The sequence below is a fragment of the Patiria miniata genome, unplaced genomic scaffold (assembly GCF_015706575.1).
Source record: "Patiria miniata isolate m_02_andy unplaced genomic scaffold, ASM1570657v1 HiC_scaffold_15, whole genome shotgun sequence".
NCBI classification, from domain to species: domain Eukaryota; kingdom Metazoa; phylum Echinodermata; class Asteroidea; order Valvatida; family Asterinidae; genus Patiria; species Patiria miniata.
The window spans coordinates 3,614,041-3,635,595 of record NW_024037053.1 but is presented as its reverse complement, the minus strand read 5'-3'; the positions used below and the strand labels follow the sequence as shown (position 1 = coordinate 3,635,595).

At 42.6% G+C, this 21,555-nt stretch overlaps 1 protein-coding gene across 2 annotated transcripts in view; it reads left to right on the top strand.

The window, feature by feature from the left end:
* Positions 1 to 68: 68 nt before the first annotated feature.
* The window catches only part of LOC119722462 (beta-galactoside alpha-2,6-sialyltransferase 2-like), a 35,781-nt gene continuing 14,294 nt past the window's right edge, over positions 69 to 21,555 (top strand). The window contains exons 1-2 of one of the 2 annotated variants that reach the window (XM_038192595.1): positions 69 to 203; positions 13,924 to 14,333. In XM_038192595.1, coding sequence (XP_038048523.1) covers positions 14,301 to 14,333 — 33 coding nt within the window. In that variant the 5' untranslated portion in view covers positions 69 to 203; positions 13,924 to 14,300. Of the gene's footprint in view, positions 204 to 7,670; positions 7,990 to 13,923; positions 14,334 to 21,555 lie in introns of those variants that run through there. The other variant, XM_038192594.1, reaches the window with a different exon arrangement.

Below are 21,555 nucleotides of genomic sequence, written 5' to 3'. Positions count from 1 at the left end.
AATCGGTAAGAATTGTCCAGGACGAACTAAAAATAAAAACTTCTATTTTGTTTATGTACGTACGACAACGTTGACATTGTGTGAACACGCGACTTTGAACAATGCTCCTGATCCTAAGTCTCAGGTTTTCCGCCGTCCAACTCAAAGATTTGGATTCCAGCATTTTTCGAGATGATGCGAGTCCACCCTTGACGACCAAGAAGGTGAGTTTAGAACAGGATCTCTTTGATGGGAAAAGCAAAAAAATGTTTGAATGGATGAGAATCTCGGGTAATTTTACACTCTTGTGTTTCGCGCGGTGAGTCATACGGGGTTGATGCGAGATATAAAATGTACGTGCGATCTGCAGCGTTGCCGAACGCTATGCAGACCGTAGGTAGGCCTACGCGGAGTCGCCGCTGGCTGTAAAAAAAAACCGCTTGTTGTATATCCCTATGGATTGTCGTGTGGAATATAAAGGAGGAAGGTCGATGATAATTTTAACCATGATTTTCTTAATTCAGATAAATTTATAAACACCGTATAGGCCTACATTATGTGGGCAACATAGTCCGTTAGTTTTGGGCAACATAGTCCGTTAGTTTATGTTCAAGTTGTTGGAGGCTGCGTTTTCTGGACAGCATCAATAATAATATAAGTCTCTACTCTTCGACTGATCTTGGGCACAGGTCACGCTTATCATCATTGGATTATATGAGCTCAGTCTGAGGAATTTTATCTTGGCCAGTTCCTTGAGAAAAACGTACCTTCTCGACAGAGAAAAGTGCAAGGATCTGTAGAAAGTCTAGCGTATTTTAGATGGAAATCCTGTATAGTATCTGGCATCATCTTTTAAGATGAAAATTCTGTCACAATTTGGCGAAGCTCACTTCGTTTCATTTTGCAGGCCTACATTTTTGTAATTTTCTTCAACAAATTTTAAACATAATCTTTACACTCTTTACAAATGACGATTTATATCTTTAATTTATTGCAGATCGTTTCTTATAATTTTCCTTTTGGCCGGGGACATGTTGAAACAAGAACTGTGCATAACATACACAATTAACAACAATTATGCACTACATCCTATGCTCAAGTGTATAACAAATTGAGTGTGTGATAATGTCCAACGGTATCCTACACAGTGCGAGTCTAGAGGGCGATTTTAATGCTGAATGTTGTATAGTGGTGTAATCCTAGACACACAATCCTCAGGCAATCACATTAACAAGTTTGTCACTATCGCCGTTGCAAAGCCGACCACACTCAGTGTGTGCCTCATAATCAAGTTTCGCTTGCGCTGTAAAATTTATTATTTTAAATTAAGTGCCGACAAGAATTCCCACTCCGAAGTTAATGCTGTCGTCTGTTCTGTTGTAAGATCACAAAACTATTAATCGTCAATCACTGATATTTCTAAACCAGATCATATATGTTTACTGAAGTTCTACGTTGTGTAAAACAAGGCTGTTTCAAATTGTCACCAGCATAATGCATACCGCACTCATTCAGTTGTAGTTGAAACAAAACACTGTGCCAGGTATGTGTGACCTCTTGGGTAACCTCAACTGGAGGTCAGAGGTCAATAGCTTACGGTAGCCAGTCTGTACGTATCTATATATATAAGAGAGAGTTTAACTCGGCCTCGGAGACGATGTTTGCTCATGAAAGGATCCGAGACCGCGGGCTCCCGCGGCGCCAAAATCGCTCCACGTCCGTGGAAAAATACGGAGGGTGTCTTCCGCCGGGTCGGACACTTCGGGTCGTCCTGATTTTCCCGTACGGACCGGCGATCCTTTTCGTCTATTTTTCGTGACAGCATTTTGCACAGGAATTTTCCGTCGTGTGCGCTTTCACGTTGACTGCCTGGCCGCCCCCTGTGCTGGCTTTTCTGCGAGTCTAGACTGTGCGACGTCAGCGAGGTCAACGTAGGGGTTTCGTTTACGTGTTCTACTCAGCCGTACGGCCAAAGCGTTCACCAAATTGTGATATGGGGTGACCTTGGTAAAATATTTTTTCTCCATGGTGCGTGGCCACCGAGTGCCCCTATTCTTTCATATGCTTCGCTTGCCGCCCCTGCGCCGAGTGCAACGAATACTCAGAAGGACTACACATTAAGTATGCCTTGCGCGGTCTGACCAATCGAAAGTCTACACTGCGTAGTATATCCGGGCTATGCAAAACTGTCGATGGCAACGCGTACTGCAGCCTGCTCCACACCCTGGAAACGAGGTTGGGTCTGCGGTGCTCACTATTTGCATGATTTGAAGCACAAGCATGTGAGTGATGCTTCCACCAAGGCTGAGCGTTGTGAGTTCGCTGCCCGCCACAGTGTTGCGTTATAATTTCGGGGGCCTGTCTGGGATCAACGAAGGATCGATGCATTGCTTCAAACATCGCGATCTTAAACGCAGTCACACAAAAAATCAACGAAAATGTGTCCGATCCGGCGGAAGACACCCTCCACATTTTTCCACGGACGTGGAGCGATTTTGGCGTCGCGAAAGACCGCGGTCTCAGATCGTTTCAGGAGCAAACATTTCTCGGAGGCCGAGTAAAATTTGCTCTTATATAGATGGTTGACCCAAGTTGAATAACAGTTGACTCGACAAGTTCCTCGCAGACAGTCTCGCAAATTGTAAGACGTTCAAGTTTACGTTTGTTGAAGAGTCCAATATACTGAAATTTAATTATGACCTTCTCAATCAGCCATCGCCTGTGTACTACGGCAAGCCTTTCAAGTACGTTTTCTCACAAATGCCACTGCCTCACAAAATGCCAATTTAACAGACCAAAGGGAACATTTACAGACTGTTGCCATGGTACATAATTATCATGGGCGTCAATCGGTGGGGGACGGGGAACCCCTCCACCCCCCCCCCCCCCCCCATTTTAAAGCGGTGGAGACTTTTTTGGTCCCCCCCCCCCACTTTTCTTCCCCGAATAAAAATTGTAGCTACTACATGTATAATGATTCCATTACTCAGAATAGCTGATTCAATGACACCAAACTCGAAAATGATGTTTAAAAGATGATCTTCGTTTTCCAAATGCGACTGCCTCACAAAAAGCCAATTTAACAGACCAACGGCAACATTTACAGACAGTTGCCATGGTACATAATTATCATGTGCGTAAATCGACGGGGGACAGGGGACCCCCCCCCCCCCCCACACACACACACACACACACACACCCCCCCCCCCCCCCACATTTTGAGGGGGGACATTGTTTGGTCTCCCCCCCCCCTCCACACTTTTTCTTCCCCGAATAAAAATATTGTAGCCTACAATAATGATTCTATTGCTCAGAATACATGTAGCTGATTCAATTACTCAAAACTCAAAACTTTCACAGATGATCTTTTGCTAAAATTGGTTTCAGTGATCAGAAATTGCCTCAGATCACACCACAGAAATTGATATTCTTTAACTGCATGTCTCACCAACTATATCCCCCATTTACATTTAACTCCCCACATTTTCATCCCCAACACTACGCCCTACCCGATCTATGATCGGGTAAACCAGCTTGTACTAGGATACGACGGAGATATCGTCAGGGTACTGTCGAGTGTCAAGTTAAGATAGGCGTAAATCATTTGGACGGGAGAACGGATTTTCCCCGAGCAACTCAAGGTCAGAGATGTCAGTAAGGTCAGTGAACTCCTAAGTGAAATGTGTCGTAACTATTACGACAACGCCCTATGCTTTAAACACGAGATTCGTCACATGTTTTAACGACGGGAAAACACGGCGAGATGTTGAAATTGTGAACGAACGATAGGTTTCAACTATGGTGGTTTTTTTTTTGAGTGACCGAAGTTACTCGACTGTTCGAATAACCAGCATTTGTTTTAGACGTACATGTGCATGTACATCCATTCTATTTCTAGAAATTGCAAACTTACGGCGTAAGAAAAATGCAAAATATATAGGCTTATACAAAATTATATAAAAAATAACTTGACTCTAATGTGAACGAACTTTTTTTTCTTTAAAATGTATTATTGATGGACTGTCTGGATTTCCAAATGATTGTACTATTTGTTTTCTTGGATTATTTTCGTATCGGCAACATTTTTCCACCCAGTATACTGGGTGGAAAAAAATGTTGCCGATACGAAACTGGTATTGCAGTAGCCCAGTACCAAAAAATGAAGCATTTGCATACTTAAACGGACACTTCCTCTTACGAGAAAAGGACGTTTTTATTTAGGATTATTCGTTGCAACTGCAATTTGACCGGATTTTCGATCGATTTTGACCTCATTTAAAAAGCAAGTCCCACGGTCACGTACGTTTGAAACGATCTCGAAATCGACCCTATACTAACATGCTCGTCAGCTCAACTAACAGTGGACCGTTGAAATCAAATCCATGAGCGTTTTGTCTTGCCGGATTGGTTTTGTTATAACACCGAAACAGCATATTATTTGTATCCCAACTTCCGTGTGAATAGATAGCGGTGTGTTTTAGTCGTTCGGCGATTCAAAAGTAAAGCTGTGATGTTGCTGATTGTATTATTGCCTGTGGTTACTATTAATGTCATTCATGTTTACCGCATGTACTTTATTTTCTCATATTCTTTTACTTGCACTGTGAAAATTGAGCTTGTTAATTATTTGTTTATTTGTTTGGTTCCTCGCTTGCTTTCTTCCGTTTGTTGATTTGGACTTTTTTTATCTGTTATTTTATCTGTTGGTTAAAAAAGAGAGTTTTGTCACCAGAGAAATATTCCGATAGAACTTCCGTGTTATTCATCACACGGATATGTAATAAAAACATGCGTGTAATACTACTCAGCATGCGTCCAAAAGTTATAAATAACTTGCCGTAAGAAAGTGGGGAGTGATTTGTTTTAAAACTCGCTCAAAGTGCCCCTTAAAAGAGAAGTGCATAGATAATTCACGATAGGTCTAATATTTTGGGTACAAACTCTACCACCCGTTTATTTTTTTGGGAAAGACATTTTAAAGGATGGAATAATTTCGTTGGATGTATTACAAGCGAGCAAGCAAGCAAGCCAGACAAACTCGGATTCATAAAAATGGGTAACCAGCCAAATCGTCATTAGATGTGACTGGGTCTCACTTCATCCATGATCTAGCTCATTTGCTAGCTTGTCAGCTGAGAAACTTAGAACTGGGACTTGTAGATGCATGGTTCTCCAAGGTGAGCAAGCAACAGATGCCTCCATCCTGAAAACCAGCCGGGGGGTAATGCCCACATGAACACACAAGCCTTAATTGCCCGTAAGTCTAAAAGGATTCAGCGTAAATAATAAATGGTCCAAGGGGGTGTCATGTCGGGTACACATAGGAATCGATCGACAGCCCACCCCTTGCATTATGTGTACAGCCCGCGCTGGACTTGGGCCAAGCACTCAACAAACAAAAAAAGGCTTTTGATGACCATTTTAACATCCTTCCTACATCTGCAAACAAGTAAATAATAGCCATGCGTTATGAGTATTGTCTTTAGAGACACTCAGCTGCTTGTTGGAAATATTGATGTATGTTGCGGATCTCTTGGGAGGCTTAAAAGGCTGCGGACGTGTGTGTTTACGGGTTGCTCCAGTTTCATAAAATTACTAGTTCTCGAGAGGTAAGAAGCTTCTGCAAAACTGTTATCCCAAAAGATAGAAATTGAAGGATTGGAAATAAACAGCAAACATAGCAACCGAGTTGATATTTAAAAGCTAATTCTGTTTTGTACAAACGGTAATACTCTCCACGTCTATACTTGGCAAGATGCCAGTCGGACGTGCTGTCATTTTACATAGGAATAGAGAAAAAAAGATAATTCCTTAGGATGAAGACATCTTTTTGACGCGGCTCATGCAGCAAATCCCCTTTAAATTGATCACGTCTGAAAAACATTTCATTGATGAACTAGGATACTTGTATTTTCTTCCCCGCCTCGGCCCGCCCCTCCCCCTCACGCCCCCCCCCCAAAAAAAAGAAGTATGGCGCGCTTTCTGTAGAACCAAGAAGTGAAAAACGAAAGAGGAAATTAATTTAGAGAAATGTAGTGTTAATAATTATTTTGATCGTTAACAGGAAAAATCTAATTATAGTCCAATGACCAATATTAACTCAAGACCTCTGGCTGGCTCTGTGCCGACATGCATTTTTTTTTCAATCTTAGTCCCACAACTTGCATACACAGGAGCAAAGTGATTTCAATTTTACATTAATTGTCAATCGGACATGTTTTCATGTTTGAGTTTCCCTTTGGTACAGATGTTTTCTTTGTCCTCAATTGCCCTGAAGAATCGTCCTTATACTTCAGAGATATTGACATGTAATTCGGAGATATCGATTTGATGTCTAATTCAGAGGTATTGATTAGAGATCGATATGCTCTCCCGTGACGGCCTTGTATTGTCATTCCATTCTATTTCCGTTCCACTCTGTCGTTTTGGAAAAAGGAAGGTACTGCGGACACTAGAAGTTTTGCTAATTGGTTCAGATGGGTTGACGTTGGGTTGGGTTGGGCAGGGTAGGGTTGGGTTGGGTTGGGTTGTACAGGGTTGGGTAGGTTCAAGTGGTCTGGGTTGTGTTGGGTAGGGTAGGGTGTAGGGTTGGGTTGGCTTGGCTTGGCTTGGCTTGGCTTGTATGGTAGGGTAGGGTAGGGTAGAGTAGAGTAGGGTTTGTTGGGTTGGGCCGGCTGGCTGGGTTGGTTGGGTTTGGATTGGGTTGGTTGAGTTGTTGAGTTGGGTTGGGCTGGGCTGGGTTGGGTTGGGTTTGGTTTGTTTGTGTTGGGTTTGGTAGGGTAGGGTTGGGTAAGGTAGGGTTGGGTTGGCCCGTGTTCGATTGGCTAGGCTTGGCTTGTATGGTAGGGTAGGGTTGGGTAAGGTAGGGTTGGGTTGGCCCGTGTTCGATTGGCTAGGCTTGGCTTGTATGGTAGGGTAGGGTAAGGTAGGGTAGGGTTGGGTTGGGTTTGGTTTGGTTGGGTGAGGTTGGGTACGTTGGGCCGGCTGGCTGTGTTGGTTTGGTTTGGGTTGGGTTGGTTGAGTTGAGTTGGGTTGGGTTGGGTTGGGTTTGATTGGGTTGAGTTTGTTTCTGCGTTCAATAGAGGACGTTGAACAGTAGAGGACAATAGAATCCCCATTCCCGAGAGTCCCCAATTTGGATTCGTGTACAAAACATGTGGGAGGTCTTCCACAAGCAAAAGAGGGACAATAGGGGGTCCCCGATTAATTTGCAGGCAAATACACACTTGTATGGGTTGGGTTGGATTGGGTTGGGTTGGGTTGAGTTGGGTTGGTTGGATTTGGTTGGGCTAGCTTGGTCGGGGTGGGTTGGGTCGGGCAGGGAGGAGGTGGGCTGGGTTGGGTTGAGTTGGGTTGGGCTAATTTGGTCAGTTGAGTTGGGTTGGATTTATGCACAAGGTTCCCGCAAATCAACGAAATGATTTACAGAGGTTTGTTTTGCTAGGACAAGCATGGAATGGTTGTTTGGCCACAGCGGTTTTGTGTCTGAATAATAAGCAAACATGGCTCATTCCGACTCCACGGCTACCGCGTCCGCTTTGTTGATTGTAGCCAGGGGCGAGTTGACAACGAAACCAATTTGAATGCACTCCTCATTGTTTTCCTCCTAGCCGTCTATACAAATATATACTCAAGACACGTAACGCGGGGTTGTGCAAACATTGCAGCGCAACTCCTTCAAAAACTCATCCAAAAGCCTCAAGATGTTGTCAGCCCGCGAGCTCGCTGGATACAGTACGGGCAAGTCAAGCGATTGACTCCCATGCTGACGTCGTCACTGGCTCGCTCAGTCCCCTGAGAACGCAAATCGCATTGACATCATCGCGCATCACGGAGAGCATTTAGCCCCATGTTTTTAGCGATTCACCGACCGCACTCGAATACCTGCATAAAACGTGCACTTCCTACGCGAGTCAATACAGTGAAAGATACGGGTTATTGTTCTTGGCGAGATTTCTGTTGATGCGGCCGGCCTACACCATTTTGTGAGTATCCTCTGGATTTCACGAGGTATGTGGACGCGTTGCATGTATCGTAGCTCAACGATGGGGTGAAATTATGAATTAATTTTCATTTTCGAGTCTGTCTGTTTTGTTTTGTTAGTTTTGTGTGCTTTTTGTTTTGTTGTTGTATTTGTATTACTACCTTTTGTTTTTTTCTTGTTTTTTCTGGGTCCATTTGCTTGCTTTTGTTTCATTTGTTGACAACATTTTTTGTCATTCACGTCCTCAATATTATTAAGCAGTTGAAAAAAAAATAATGAACAATTTGGTATTTTTCTTTTCTTAAATATGTACAAAATTTTATTCGGAATATACTTCCATGTATACCTGATTATATGGGTGGTGCAAAAAGAAGGAAACCCACTATTGACACGAATTTTAACCTACTTACTTAACTGATTTGAAATGATTTTTTTTGTAAAGTGAAGTATAGCTCTTCAACCATACGTGGTTAAAAAAATATTAAAAAAAATCGCAAGAATAGTGTTATAATGCTAATTTGAAAACAAGTCACCAAAATCACTGTTGTCAACGTGTATTAAAGTCTTGTGTAGTGTTTTTCATCTTCAAATCAAGCTCCGGAGCTCAGTCAAGCGGATGGAATAAAGCCGTCCGTGGACAAACAGGTTTGGCACATGAAATGCTTAAACCATATCTCAGAGACAAATATGCTTTTGCAATCATGTTTTCGTCACTCGTGTTTAAAGATCAAAATGTTAATACCATATTTGAAATGTTGACAAAGTAAAGGTGGAAATTGCTGTCAAAAGTGGTTTCTTTCTTTTTGCAGCACCCTGAACAGCGACACAGCAGACTTTATTGTTGTCTCGTCTAGCCGTCTAAAGATGCACGTAAAACCGTCATTTCTATGTCTTTATTTTACACATTAAAAAATTATACTGATGTGCATCAGCCAAACATTCCCCCCCCCCCATTTTTTATGCTAACAAAGACGTCCTGTCGTCCATCAAACCGTCGAAAACCAGAGTGGATTTTCTTAAAAGCTTCGCTGAAATCGCCCGGATTCGGCGGAGTAATTTAATAATTCCCAAGTGCAAAAGCCATCGCTGACTTAGCCCGGGCCTTGCTGAGTGGAGTGCTTTTTATTGTCTTGTGCCATTAAGTCTGAGCCATTATACTCCATATCATCAATCAATGCTCATACTGCATAGGAACAAATAGGCCCATGTCACATATTTTAGGATTTTAGATTTAGGAAGCTTCTAGTCTTATACAGTTGGAGTTCTTCCTATTCCTTCAGATTTATTCAAAGCATGTGCACAATTTATCAGTCTCGTCGTGTCGTTCATAAAGATTTTAAAAGTTCATGACTTTACTTTTTAATTTTAACGACTGGAGCAGGGTTTTAAACCCGCGACATCCAGATTGCCGCTCCGGTGCTCTACCAACTGAGCTATCCATCCAGCCCTATGTTGGCGGTTCTTATTTTGTCAGTATCTTTACTGAAGATAGTATTGTCAGAAGCCATCCTCTGTTACTGATTCCCATTTGCTGTTTCCCGGGTTTGCAGCATTGCTTATGTTGCTAGCATCGAGACTTTTGGCGTGATCCCTGGCCACATGGCATATACGGGTTTATGGCTTCTGATAGCACCCCTTGAACTCCGTAAGAGTCCCGAAATCAGAATTTTCACCTCCGGGTCAGGTTTTGCTCAAACTCTTCCCGGGTCAACCCGACCCGGAAGTGGGTCATCGTGTTTGACACATCCTACTTCGAACAAGATTCTAAAAAATAATGCAGCCTTTCAACACGATGTAAAACTAAATTGACTTGCATTTCAAAAACATGTTTTAGTCGAAGCCAAAGGCCTTAACTTGGAATTCTACTTTTTGAAAGATGTGCACACGATGTGAACCATTATTATTCGGTTGATTCTACAAATAGTATGCACTGTTGATTCACACCCTATCCAGAGCCATGACCCGTATGCCTTCAGGATAACCGGCGGGGAAAAAAATCTTGTCCCTGCTATAACCAGACGCACAGACTGTCGGAATTAGAAGGATTTCACTTGTCATTCAGACAAGATGCAAGCAATTTACTATCGCCAACTCCCAATTAGTATGTTGTCACGTCACAGATGAACAGTCTCGTCAGGGTGTAAACTGCAATCCTGATTTTCATGTCAGACATGCAGCACTCGTGTCAGTAGAAAAAAAAAACCAGTCGTATTTTCAGAGACTGTGTTTTAATTTTGTGGTATCTCACGTGATGCATTCCAGCCGTCCACCTTCAATTAACCTTCTTCATAACGTATTTGTGGAACCGTGTAAACGTTAATATATTTAAAAAAAAAAAAAAAAAAATCGTCAAGTGTGTATTTCACCTGAGGGACGCACTTTACTGAATTGGAAAAGTAACCTTTGACTGAGATTGATAGTACGAAACCTTTGGGTATTTTTAATCAGCGAATTAACCTGAAAGATGGCAAGACTGCAGAAAGTACATGTACTTGCCTCCGTGGGTTTGCCTTGATAAGGAAGGATTTTGTGCCCCGAAAGTTTAGTGTATTGTGGACTGTTTAGAAAGAGTTGCTCTGAAAATAGCGGAAATCAAAAGGGTTCATTCAGTTTTGTTGAATAGCTAGATGAAAAGATCGAGATACCCTCGTTCAGTTTTCTTTGAGTGTAAAAACGATTGAGGGAATTGTTGAGCTATAAACTTACTCCCAGTAGTTGGCTGTGAATTATTTGGTTTCGACATTTTGTTATTTTATTGAAGGAACAGTTCAACCTGAGGCAACGGCGAGGTTTGGTCCCCAGTCTGTGGTCAATAACTTCCATCACCATGTTTGGTCTCGGACGCTTGTGTCCTAGGACGTTGAACTGTGCAACCTCAGAATGTCCTCGGTTTGAAGCTTAATGTATAAGGCACGCGAAATAATCGACTCACGCTGTATAACACGTTTTGCGCGCACTGCATTGTGGGATTGTAACTTGTTATTGTGTTGTTCTTTTTTAACACAGAGAGATCATGCTTTCAAGACCGAAATTAAAAAAACGAGTTATTCTTCCCTATATTCGTTACATAAAGGCACTTTAGGTTCATTTAATGATCACATTTTGATTTGAATGACAGAAATTACATGATAATAATCGTAACTGTTTATATTTATACGCTTATTCATACAGACAGATGTCGGTATTTTATGCCTTTTATTTTTTTACAATGTGATGTCCGTTCAGCTTGATTTAGGGCCACCGTACGTACAGCCTTTTGTTTTTTAACATTATTTCTTGATGTGGAAATTCACGGGAGTGAATATTACGTATGTGGGCTACATGGGCACCTTTAGCGCAAGTGATGGAGGTTGCGAGAGTCCAAAAAGATTTAATATACGGTCCTTTTTCCGCAAGGTGTCCACATAGATTCTAACGGTAATACACACATTAACGCCTGCGGCAGGAGTCTAGCGTGCCTGTGCGTATGTATTGGCACTACCGTGTAATTGGCAATATGCCTCCGTGTTTCCAAGCTCAATTCTCTCTGCAGAGCAGTGTGAATTGTTTCAGGTAAAGTTCCATCTTTCAATATTGGATTTACCTGCATGCATTGGTTTGAATTATCGAGCACATGTGCTCTCTTTTTTTTCAAGATGAAAATGGAACAGAAAAATAGATCCAACTGTTAATGCCGGGGAATCCAGGTGCTAAACCGCCCACAAAATGTGACACTTTGGTAAAATGCTTCAGTGGCAAACAAACACACAGATATTCTTTCATTTTGTCCCCGACATTGGCGATATCTGTTATCCTCAGTTGAAATTAAATTATGTTGCCGTTAACCTCTTCAACACCAGAAGGCCACGATTGATTAATCCTCGTTAGCCAAGTTATGCTTTAATACTCTCGCGTCGTAAAACGAAACCGACTTTTGTTGACGCTCGTCGTCAGCCAATCAGATTGCCTGCTTATACCTTGTGACGTTTCCCTACGCACTGAATATTCATGATTCTTGATCTACGCGGTCATGTTTTTTTTCAGTAGCTCGTTAGCCAATAGAAGAGCGCGTTGCCTGTAGTTTTGGTACAATTTCTTTAGGCAACGAAAATATGGCGACTGTAATAGGCTATAGCAAAAATATATATTACAGCAAATATTCCAAGCATTTCTAAGCATTCAGCGTATCTGTAACCATGCCGGCACATTTATATTTTAACCTTTTTCATCAAATGCCAATGTGACAAGGAATGTTGACTTGTTGTAGTATATTTTTTTAGACTTACTAATTAGCCCTCATATATTGGAGCCCCACCTTCGCCCACAACATTTGTTGGCATTATTTAGACACGCGCATCACCGCCGGGTTCCGTTTTCCATGAGTCAAAATCTCACCCAACAGTATCAAGGAATTTGTCCTATCTTTTTATAGAGTTTAGGCCCAGCGAAAAACCCTTAAAGATCTGGAGCGTGCGCGTGCCCTCGTTGAATTGTCACTAAATTGATGCTGTCATTTTCAGCTCACGCCCGGTCGATACCGGCATCGGAAATGGACGGAAATTGGCGGTCGCACACGTGCTCTAGCATCAATACCCAAAGACCCTGAACTGTTTCTTCTTTTTAAACATTTCTCGGGTTTTTTTTTTCTTCTTCAACCGTACCCATGATCCCAATGCATGCTCTCTGGGGATGAACTTAGACAGTTTTACATCCTGCATTTCCCCAGAAAGCCATTTTCGTCGGGTTTTACGAGACCGAGATCAAACACCGGTCGCTTTTATAGTTGGAGGCCGAAGAATACGAGTACTACGCGGCATATCCCAAAACCCTACAGTTAAAGCATAGCCACTATGCTCACATCTCTTGAACGTCTTTCACCGTAGAAACGACTGTAAATAATCAAATATTTCGGATAAATTTCATTATTTATTTCGCTACTAGGAATCGAGTAGGCTTCAGCGGCCGATTTCACGGAACGGTGCGTATAGCTTGCGTCATGCGCTATAAACGCAACATTTAGTGCTTAGCTGCGCAATAAACGTACGATCGATTTCCTCACGATTTTGCTTTTTATTTTACCTATATTTTTTTCAAAGGATAAATCTGCGATGGCCCTATTGACAAATTTCTGTCTCATGACATACTCTGACTGTGTGCCAAATGTCACGTTTAGTATCATAAAAAGGCACTAATTGACCAAAACATGCTCCCTATCTGCCCCTATATTGAGAGTTTCCTGATGCTGCCCCGCGATCTTCATCTTCCTGTGAAGATTAAGGACAAAACATGATCACGTGTCTAAAATATCTCTTCAAATCATCAGAAAGCAGCAGCTATTTTATTACAGTTTATTTATACTCAAATGTAAAGGTCGAAATGGTTTGGATTGTTGTTTGTTTCACACTACGACGAACGCAGCCTTTAGGGTTGCCCGACTTTGCGTGCGTCGAGTAGAATCATTCGACATCTTGAATCAAGGCCAGCCACGCTGCAGAAATTGACTGATGACGTGCTACATCATTGCGCCATCATAAGTGGCACCGCCCGTTGCCGCGTCACATAGGGTAAAAAAAAAATGCTGTAAAAATATTATGTTCGTCATTATAGAAGCATGTGCTGAAAGCAAGCTGAATAATTAATGGTGATAACAGACAGCATGTTTAAAGATGCATAATTTAGAAGTTAAAATTGCAACACAATGCTGAATGCGTGATATAGGAAATTGGAATTCCTGAATTCTCGCCGGGAAGGTCATACGAAGGAAATGACGGGGGAAAACATAAACACACTTGTAATGACCGTGCTTATTTATACATCTTGCCTAATCAGTTGCCTTTTTTTAGAGTAAAAAAAACCGCATGACGTGCGAAGCAAGAGCTGTCAGTGTGTGTTACAGTGAGAACCCAGTTTATTGACGGAAAGGGAGAAAAAAAGCAATAATGAGAAATTGACTCCCACTCGCATCGCCCTCTTCATTACAGGCAGGTGATGCGGCAGGTGTAGATGGGTAAGTGATCCGTTTAATCAGAGTCCGGGCCGGCTTGTCAGGACGCATCCACGTCGGACGGAGCGAGTGAGACGGAGGGAGGAGGCAGGGGTTTAGGTGATCGAGGGAATTTAACGGGGGAGCAGGAGACAACGGTCTACGGGCAGGGACGTCTGCCGGGGGCTGAAGTCCTCTCGCTCACCCCGTGTGGTGAGTCGAAGCACCGGGGGAGTCGAGTCGAGCACCGGGCTTGTTGAAACGGGAACACGGGGCTAACAACTGAAAGGATCAGGACAATGTTACCCGTGATCTGCACAACGATGAGGAACTCGTAACACTAAGACGGAACGCCCATGAGCTCTGATCCTTAAGATGAGATTGTGCAGGACTCGTCTTGGAACATGGGTAAGTCCCAAACGAGAATCTCAATTAATAACAGGTGGAACAGTTAAATGGACGCGAGCAGGGTTCGAACCTGCGTCCTCTGTTCGCCCGTATACCGGTGCTCTATCCGGGCTATCCAGCTTTACAATGGCAGTATCTTGATTCTGATTAATTAAAAGGATTAATCATTGTTTATTAAAGACACCCATTTTAAATTTCTAATTCAATTTGTTTAATCTGACAATATCAGAATGAATTGTTTGACATTTTTTGTGGCGAATGTCCGGCAAAACGACACAGTAATCGTCACCATTGTAAAGAAAATTAATATTCATTTTGTAAGAAGCCGCGGCGACACAGTCGTCATGAAAATGACAAATTTTGACAATCTGCGGATAAACATTGGGTTAGATATTGTAAATTAATGTAACCCCGATGTTGAATGAAGTCGCCTGTGAATTTTAATAACACACGACTTAATGAACCGTATACATCAGGCAGAAACATCGTTTTCGTCTCGTTGGAATTACCCTTTAAAGGGCCCATGCAATGTAATTCTTTTAATGCAGTCCTTGACAATGCACCTTTGTGTCCGGTTTGACCTATATTTTCATTGGTTTTTATGCTAATGCGAATTTCCATATTCTTAAACTGTGATGTCATTCCGGGCAGATTTCAGCACAAAAAGTTGTTAGACTTTTGGCTTTTTTGCTATCATAAATTGTCCTTTCCTTTGGTGATTCGTCATTGTGTAAGTACATGGCAGTAAGTCAGTCTTTTCTCACAAATTAATGTTTTCAATAACGAAATTTCGGGTTCACAATGTGAACAGAAAACCCGTAAACAGTGTCCTCCTGGAATGACATCACGGCAACAGCGCCCTCAGTTGTCTGGACATTTTAAAATGTTTAAAGAAGTGCACTTTTCAATAAAATTTACCAAAAAAGGATGTCAACAGTGTTCATATATTAAAAGAAGAGTAGAAAGTTGTATGAAATGTGTTCGTAAGAAAAAAAATCGTCGCATGCATCCCTTTAACCCGTTTTTGCCTTCCTGCAATATGGTAAAACGTACGAATATTGCCAGTACGACTGAATCAGAAAAATGCGGCCTTCCTTTTTGGGCTATCGTATATTAAACTCGAGACTTTTGTGCATCCGACCAGTAATCCCGAATGTGTAATTCAAGGGAGGATTGGTTTCCCAACATTGCCTCATCTTCTGGCTGAGTTTCAAATAATAACCCGCGGTTTGCAATCATCGTGATTGGAATTGTGTATCATTTCGTCTCCACGGGCATTTTTTTTTATACCGTCAGTGAAACTCTGATATAAGACTGAACTGTTTTTGTCGTTTAGACATTCGGGACAACAGTCAGTTGAGCCGTGGGACCTTTTCTCATTGTTGAAATGCAGGCTTCACCGCAGGCTACGGCTACTTGAATTGGTTCTTATGTATCAGCAGCGTGGATGATTCTTTGTTTTGCGTGCCCAACCTCGTTTTGATTCCACGCACAAAAGCGTAATATTCCTTGCAGTTTATTTTCTGTTTTTCAGTATTGGTGACATCTTCATGAGCTCTTTTGTCCATCTCCCCTCAATACTGACAGACTGGTCCCTAGATACATGTCGTGCCTTTATTTTTCTTGTATTGTGTTGCTAAAAAATGTTGGGATTAATGCTCAGACGTCTAGACTAGGGATGAAGAGCGACTCGGGAGGATTGGCAAGACGAATGGCACGTCAAGGAACTAAAGCCTTTTAGACCCGAAACATTGGTCGCCGTTGAAAGATGCCCCTTGCCCCACACCGAATGCCGTCGTAATGCGGATGCAGGTTGAGGTAGTATCAGGCTTTTTGTCCTCAACAGTTCCCTGAGGCAATCACTCTTCATGGAATAAAAGTAGCGGCTCAGAGAAATCGCGAGAGCGTCTTGACTCCTCGCCGGGTCCCGTATAGACGCGCACACTCAGCTCCTGCCCCGTACTTTCACATAGAGTGATGCGCATAATACATGCCCGGCGATAGAAAGTCCATCGCACTGTCGTAAACGCGCGTCGCAATAAGCACTCGGTGGCCGTGAATTGTAAGTAACTTTTAAAGGTAGAGTACATCATTTCTAGCTATCCAAAAAAGTAACTTAAGAAATTATTGTTGAAAAGCATGGTTGGTTTAAAGATGATAATGGTACTGAACTCCCTGTGAAATTGTTCTTTCTGGCATGCTGTCATTTTGAAGAAAACAATAAGAGAAGGCACGCAAGCGTTGACACGACGCGGTTGCTTGATTATTCGTCAGTTCAGTGCGCGACATCGCGTTGCTGCAATCGGCTGAATGAGAACGTGTCCCGGACGCTGATTTCGGGCGCAATTTAAAACATGATAAAGCAACTTTTGAATCGAAATCGCGATCCTAGAATGTTGTTTTCTCGAAATAATACAGCATTCGCTGAGCTAAAACGGCATCAGGTTAGTTGTTAAGCACCCTTCTTTAGATTTTGAGACCTTTTGTTGCTTCAAACGAAAACAATGCACAAATGACTAGGCCTACTCTACCTTTAAAGGGCTTCTCGAGACAACTTTTGGACCGTATGTATACGAAGTGCGTGTATCACTCGGCGAGTTGCCTAAATTTCAAAAGTTTTGCGTGTTTAATTGTTAACGCATTCTGTGTAAAGTTCATGTACCTTTCCTTTGAATAACTAAAAAAAAAGGAGAAGAATTTAGATGCCGACAATTTAATAAGTCTGTAGCACTATCGATTAACTCCTCTGTGGATAGCCGACAGGATCTCCAAACGATCGCTATGGCCGAAATCGGAGCCATGTTGTCCTCTCCGATGATCCATTTAGAATACACGTCGATGTTTTGGAGTTGGTTTACGTTGTAACGGCTAGAAAAGACGCGGGCTGCGTTATCGGCAACACGCCTTTGGTTACACAACGTGTATCGGGAAGTAAAGTTGGATATCTCTCGGCTGCCATCTTGGATTGCGACGCGCGTCGCTGGTGCTCACACGTGAACGCGTAATTTGCTTAATGCATGCAATGGAATGCCGAGTACCTGCTATCACTATCCACCTTACGGGCTGTTCAGCCCGGCCATCTTATACGCCCCTCGGCAGAACGTAAGACGACACCCGATCCATCTCCTGCGAGTAATTGCAGCAGATCTTGCCATGTGTGCGCGTATCTTCAACTGATGGATTTTCCCTTCTCGTAAATAAAAAAGGAATTGAACAGGAAATCCGTTGGAAATTGATGGCTTGCTGTTTTTCTAGAGAGGACAGTTTGATAAATGGCTGATTCGCGAAACGAGGGGGATTTTGGGTTGTTTGTTTGCCATTTTAGGCGCATGGTCAACATGTGTCGAAAAGGACCATGCAAAATAATTATTTAACCCTTGTCGTTTCTGATTGTTGCAGAGCCATAGGCTGTAGCCGTGTAGCCAATAAAATTTGCTAATTGAAATTATGATAAATTCGGCAAAACCGCATGATTGGGCAAAGAAACACCTTTTCCTTGGCCTCATGTTTGTCTCGCCTGAACTTTGTTCAGGAAAGAGACTATGCAATTTCGTAAAATTGGTCTCATTTGAAAAGTTGAAGTCCAATTGGAACCAAACTTAGGTCATACATGCAACATGGCAACCTTCATCTGATCATGATGTCAAAGGTCACATACCAAGGTCAAAGGTCATCTGAGGTCAAGTTGTAAAATAGCCTGAACAAAATGTTAAATTGGTCTCATTTGAAGAGTTGAAGTCCAATTGGAACCAAACTTTGGTCATAGATGCAACATGCCAACCTTCAACTGATTAGTCACTCTTTATAAATTTTAATAATCGCGAAAGCAGGCGAGACGAATGGTTCGAAAACCATCTTATATGACTTGCGGTGCTACGAAGAAGCTGTTCTACACATGAGTTAATTTCCCGGAGTTATTTAAGTGCGCATGCGCGTTCGTATGTTGAGTCGACTAGTGGCTGAATCAAAGGTCGCACTCGAACTTCATCCGAACGTATCAGTAGCGGATCTTCGGGGGAGGGTGCTCCCCAACCCCACCCCCAGATCCGCTAGATCCGATCCAGCGTGTCTACCACAAATCCAAGTTTCCCATGTCTTATTCAGAAGGACTTAGCGCTTCGCCGATGACGCGGCGCGGAGTGTTTTCCATCAGACGACCGCGTGAGTTCGTTAAGCCAATAAGAATCGGCCCATAACGGACTTATTCCAAGAGATATAGAATCCCACGAGTTTTGAGCGAAAGGTCAGGTATCTTTTATTCATAACTCGCACGTGTGCATATATACGAGCTCGACAGGTTGATGGCAACGGGGTGCTAGCTGGGAAGTTGGCATTCCGTGACAATTTTGTTTTTAAATGCTGCGACATTATATAGGTGATATATCGTCTCGGGACGAATCCTTTGTGACATCATAAGCTATCGATGGAACTGGACGGAATATTGAACACTGGGGATTGAGGAATGAATAAAGACAATTTCAGGCTAGGTTTTCGTCCGAATGATGGGGATTTTGTTATTGAAGATTATACTGCATAAGCCTAAACTAATGAATACTGTGTACGGGCGACAGATCTTGCTATTATTATTGCTATATACATGTATGAGGGTGACACGCCTTAATTGGGATGACAATTTGGCGTCGACCTTTTGTTATAAAATAGGAGAAGGACGGTCGCAAATGGTCCTTGGTCGACCAAAACATAAGTGTACCAAAATTCGTGGAAGCAGCAAATGGTAAACTTGGGTTAGGTCACATTGAGGTCTGTGCACAAGTCTATGGGAAAGTCGCCCAATTAATTGCATTCGTATAGGAATGATTATTATAACGGACAGTCATTATTAGGGAAATAGGCCTAGTTGATAAAACTTGTTCCTGGATATTTCTGACCATTGTTTCGGAAAGTGTGTCTGCACGGAGTTTACAGAACCCCTGATTTTCTCTTGGGAAATATAACAGAATTCACGCAGTCTGCTTGAAGTGTAGATTGCACGGTGAGTTTCAACCTCGAGCCTATACTCATGCTCTTAGCATGCATGGTCAACTAAACTGTATATTCCCCGTGTGCATTGTCCATGTCCCGAATGGATTGATTGATATGACGTCCGCATAGTCTCGTAGACTTCCGCTGGGTTTTTTTTTGGTACCCCTCGCGAGATTCAACGACCCCTCGCGAAATTTGACGAGAATGAATGATAGCCCTCGGAAGTCTCTCTAGTCTGGGTCTGGGTTTTGTTTGCTATGCCTCCCAATCCAGAGCAGTGAGGGCACGATTGTCGAAATTAATCAAATCGAAGACACTTTAGTGCCATATTGGCCAAAAAAACAAAGAATATCCTTTCCCACGCACCTCGGATTGCAGACCATGCGCCAATACATGTATATAAATATAGAGACCAATAACAGAGACCAATGAGCGACTCTGTCTTCAATTTATCAAAAACTATACTCACAACTTTCACAGGTGTTCAATTCACATATTAAATTAAAAGCTAGATTTACTGTCTTCCACTTTCTCTTAAACTCTTGGAAACATGACGTATGGTGATATTTTCCCTCCAAAGACGAGAAGTCCTAAAAGTATGTTCTGAGGCCCATCGCCATTATTAATAATGATCCCTCCACGTCTACTTTCCAGTCTAATTTCATTCCAAAGTTCTCAGAAATACGATTTCTAAGATCCGTTCAGAGCTGAGACCCTTCATCACTACATACCCTCGAGCCAAGCCACAAAACCCTCGATTAAGAGAGAAAATTGACAGGATGCAAGTCTTGATGAGGTCTACGTTGTCAATTTGAGGCCTTCCGACTATAGCCTAACTTTACATCACCTGAAGAAACCAGGAGCAATTCTGCCAAATACATGGATGCTAAAAATCGCCGCTCACGTTTAGAAGTGCTCGTCTTACGGGGACAGGTAACGCGATTTACTGCCAAGAGTTAAATGGGATTCCGTTTCCAACTTTCATTCGAGCCGTTCTACGCAATACTTGCTCGGCAACAAGATTAGGACTTGCATTTTTATTCCCAGGCTGTACTCTAGTAAAGCCGTGCATTGCCAGTATCGAGAGAGAAGACACGCCGAGGCGTCTGTAGACAATCACGGGCCTCGGGAAAAGGATGTCACTCAAATGATTCCGCGAAAGAAGAGTTAGTTCATTTCTCACGGGCGTGTGAAACATTTCGGACGATTTATAGTCTCATTTGTAATGTGTGATGTATAAAAAAAATAGTGATGTGGGCAGGAAATGGTTAGTGAAATTGATATGCAGGGAAAAGTATGATTTATTTTTTCCGCCGCCACTTTTATTAGCCGGAGCCGTGAACATGAATTAGTCAGGGAAGCGATGGGGACGTGTTAAACGTATGTATCCAGTCATGAGCCGCTCGGATCGGCCGGCCGGCCTGCTCCCAGACGGGTGATTGACTTCGGTGTAAGAAAGTCGCCCGTAATTTATGCATTAAAGGTCGGTGGTCGAACGCAGGCAGGGAGTCTAAGTCACAGACTATACTGCGGCATAGTCACAGACAACATGTTGACATACTTAGGACATTGGTGCGTTCTCGTTAGTATCTATGGAAAGGTAGCTGAAAGTTGGATATAAACATTAAAATCTGAGTCAACAAGTAGCAGGCTTACCCCTTAAATAACCAGGGGAATTCACCCCCAATGTTTTTCCCACATCACCGCCGCGTTTTTCGTGCCGGGCCTTCGTGATGTTTTCGCCAAAGGTACGATGTGCCTCCAAGTTGACAAATTGCGTACGTGATTTTCTCGCAAAGTGTCACATTTTCGAACGCACGTTTAGGCCCAAACATGTCGACTTCTTTATTGACAGCTATAATAAAATTGTAATTTACAAACTTTCGTGTCACAAATGCCATGTTCGTTTGATCCATCACAGATTTATTTTAAACATGGATGTCTGTACATGCATAACAAATCAATGTCGATACAAAATAAGCTCGAAATGATCTCGGAAACTGCCGGCCAACAAATTTGTGTTCATGCACGTGTGACGTGATTGTGCCACGCATGAAGGAGCAGTGTTTTCGCTACAAACATCAGGTTTTTGACCCTAGTGACCCAATTTTCCAGGACTGCATGAGGGGAGACGGTCAGTTGAGACCCATTAAAGTGAACCTCAGAGGGCCAGGCCTCAGGGAGGAGTTGATATATATCCAGGCCTGAAGGACGTGGTGATTTATTACCATGCAGTTGC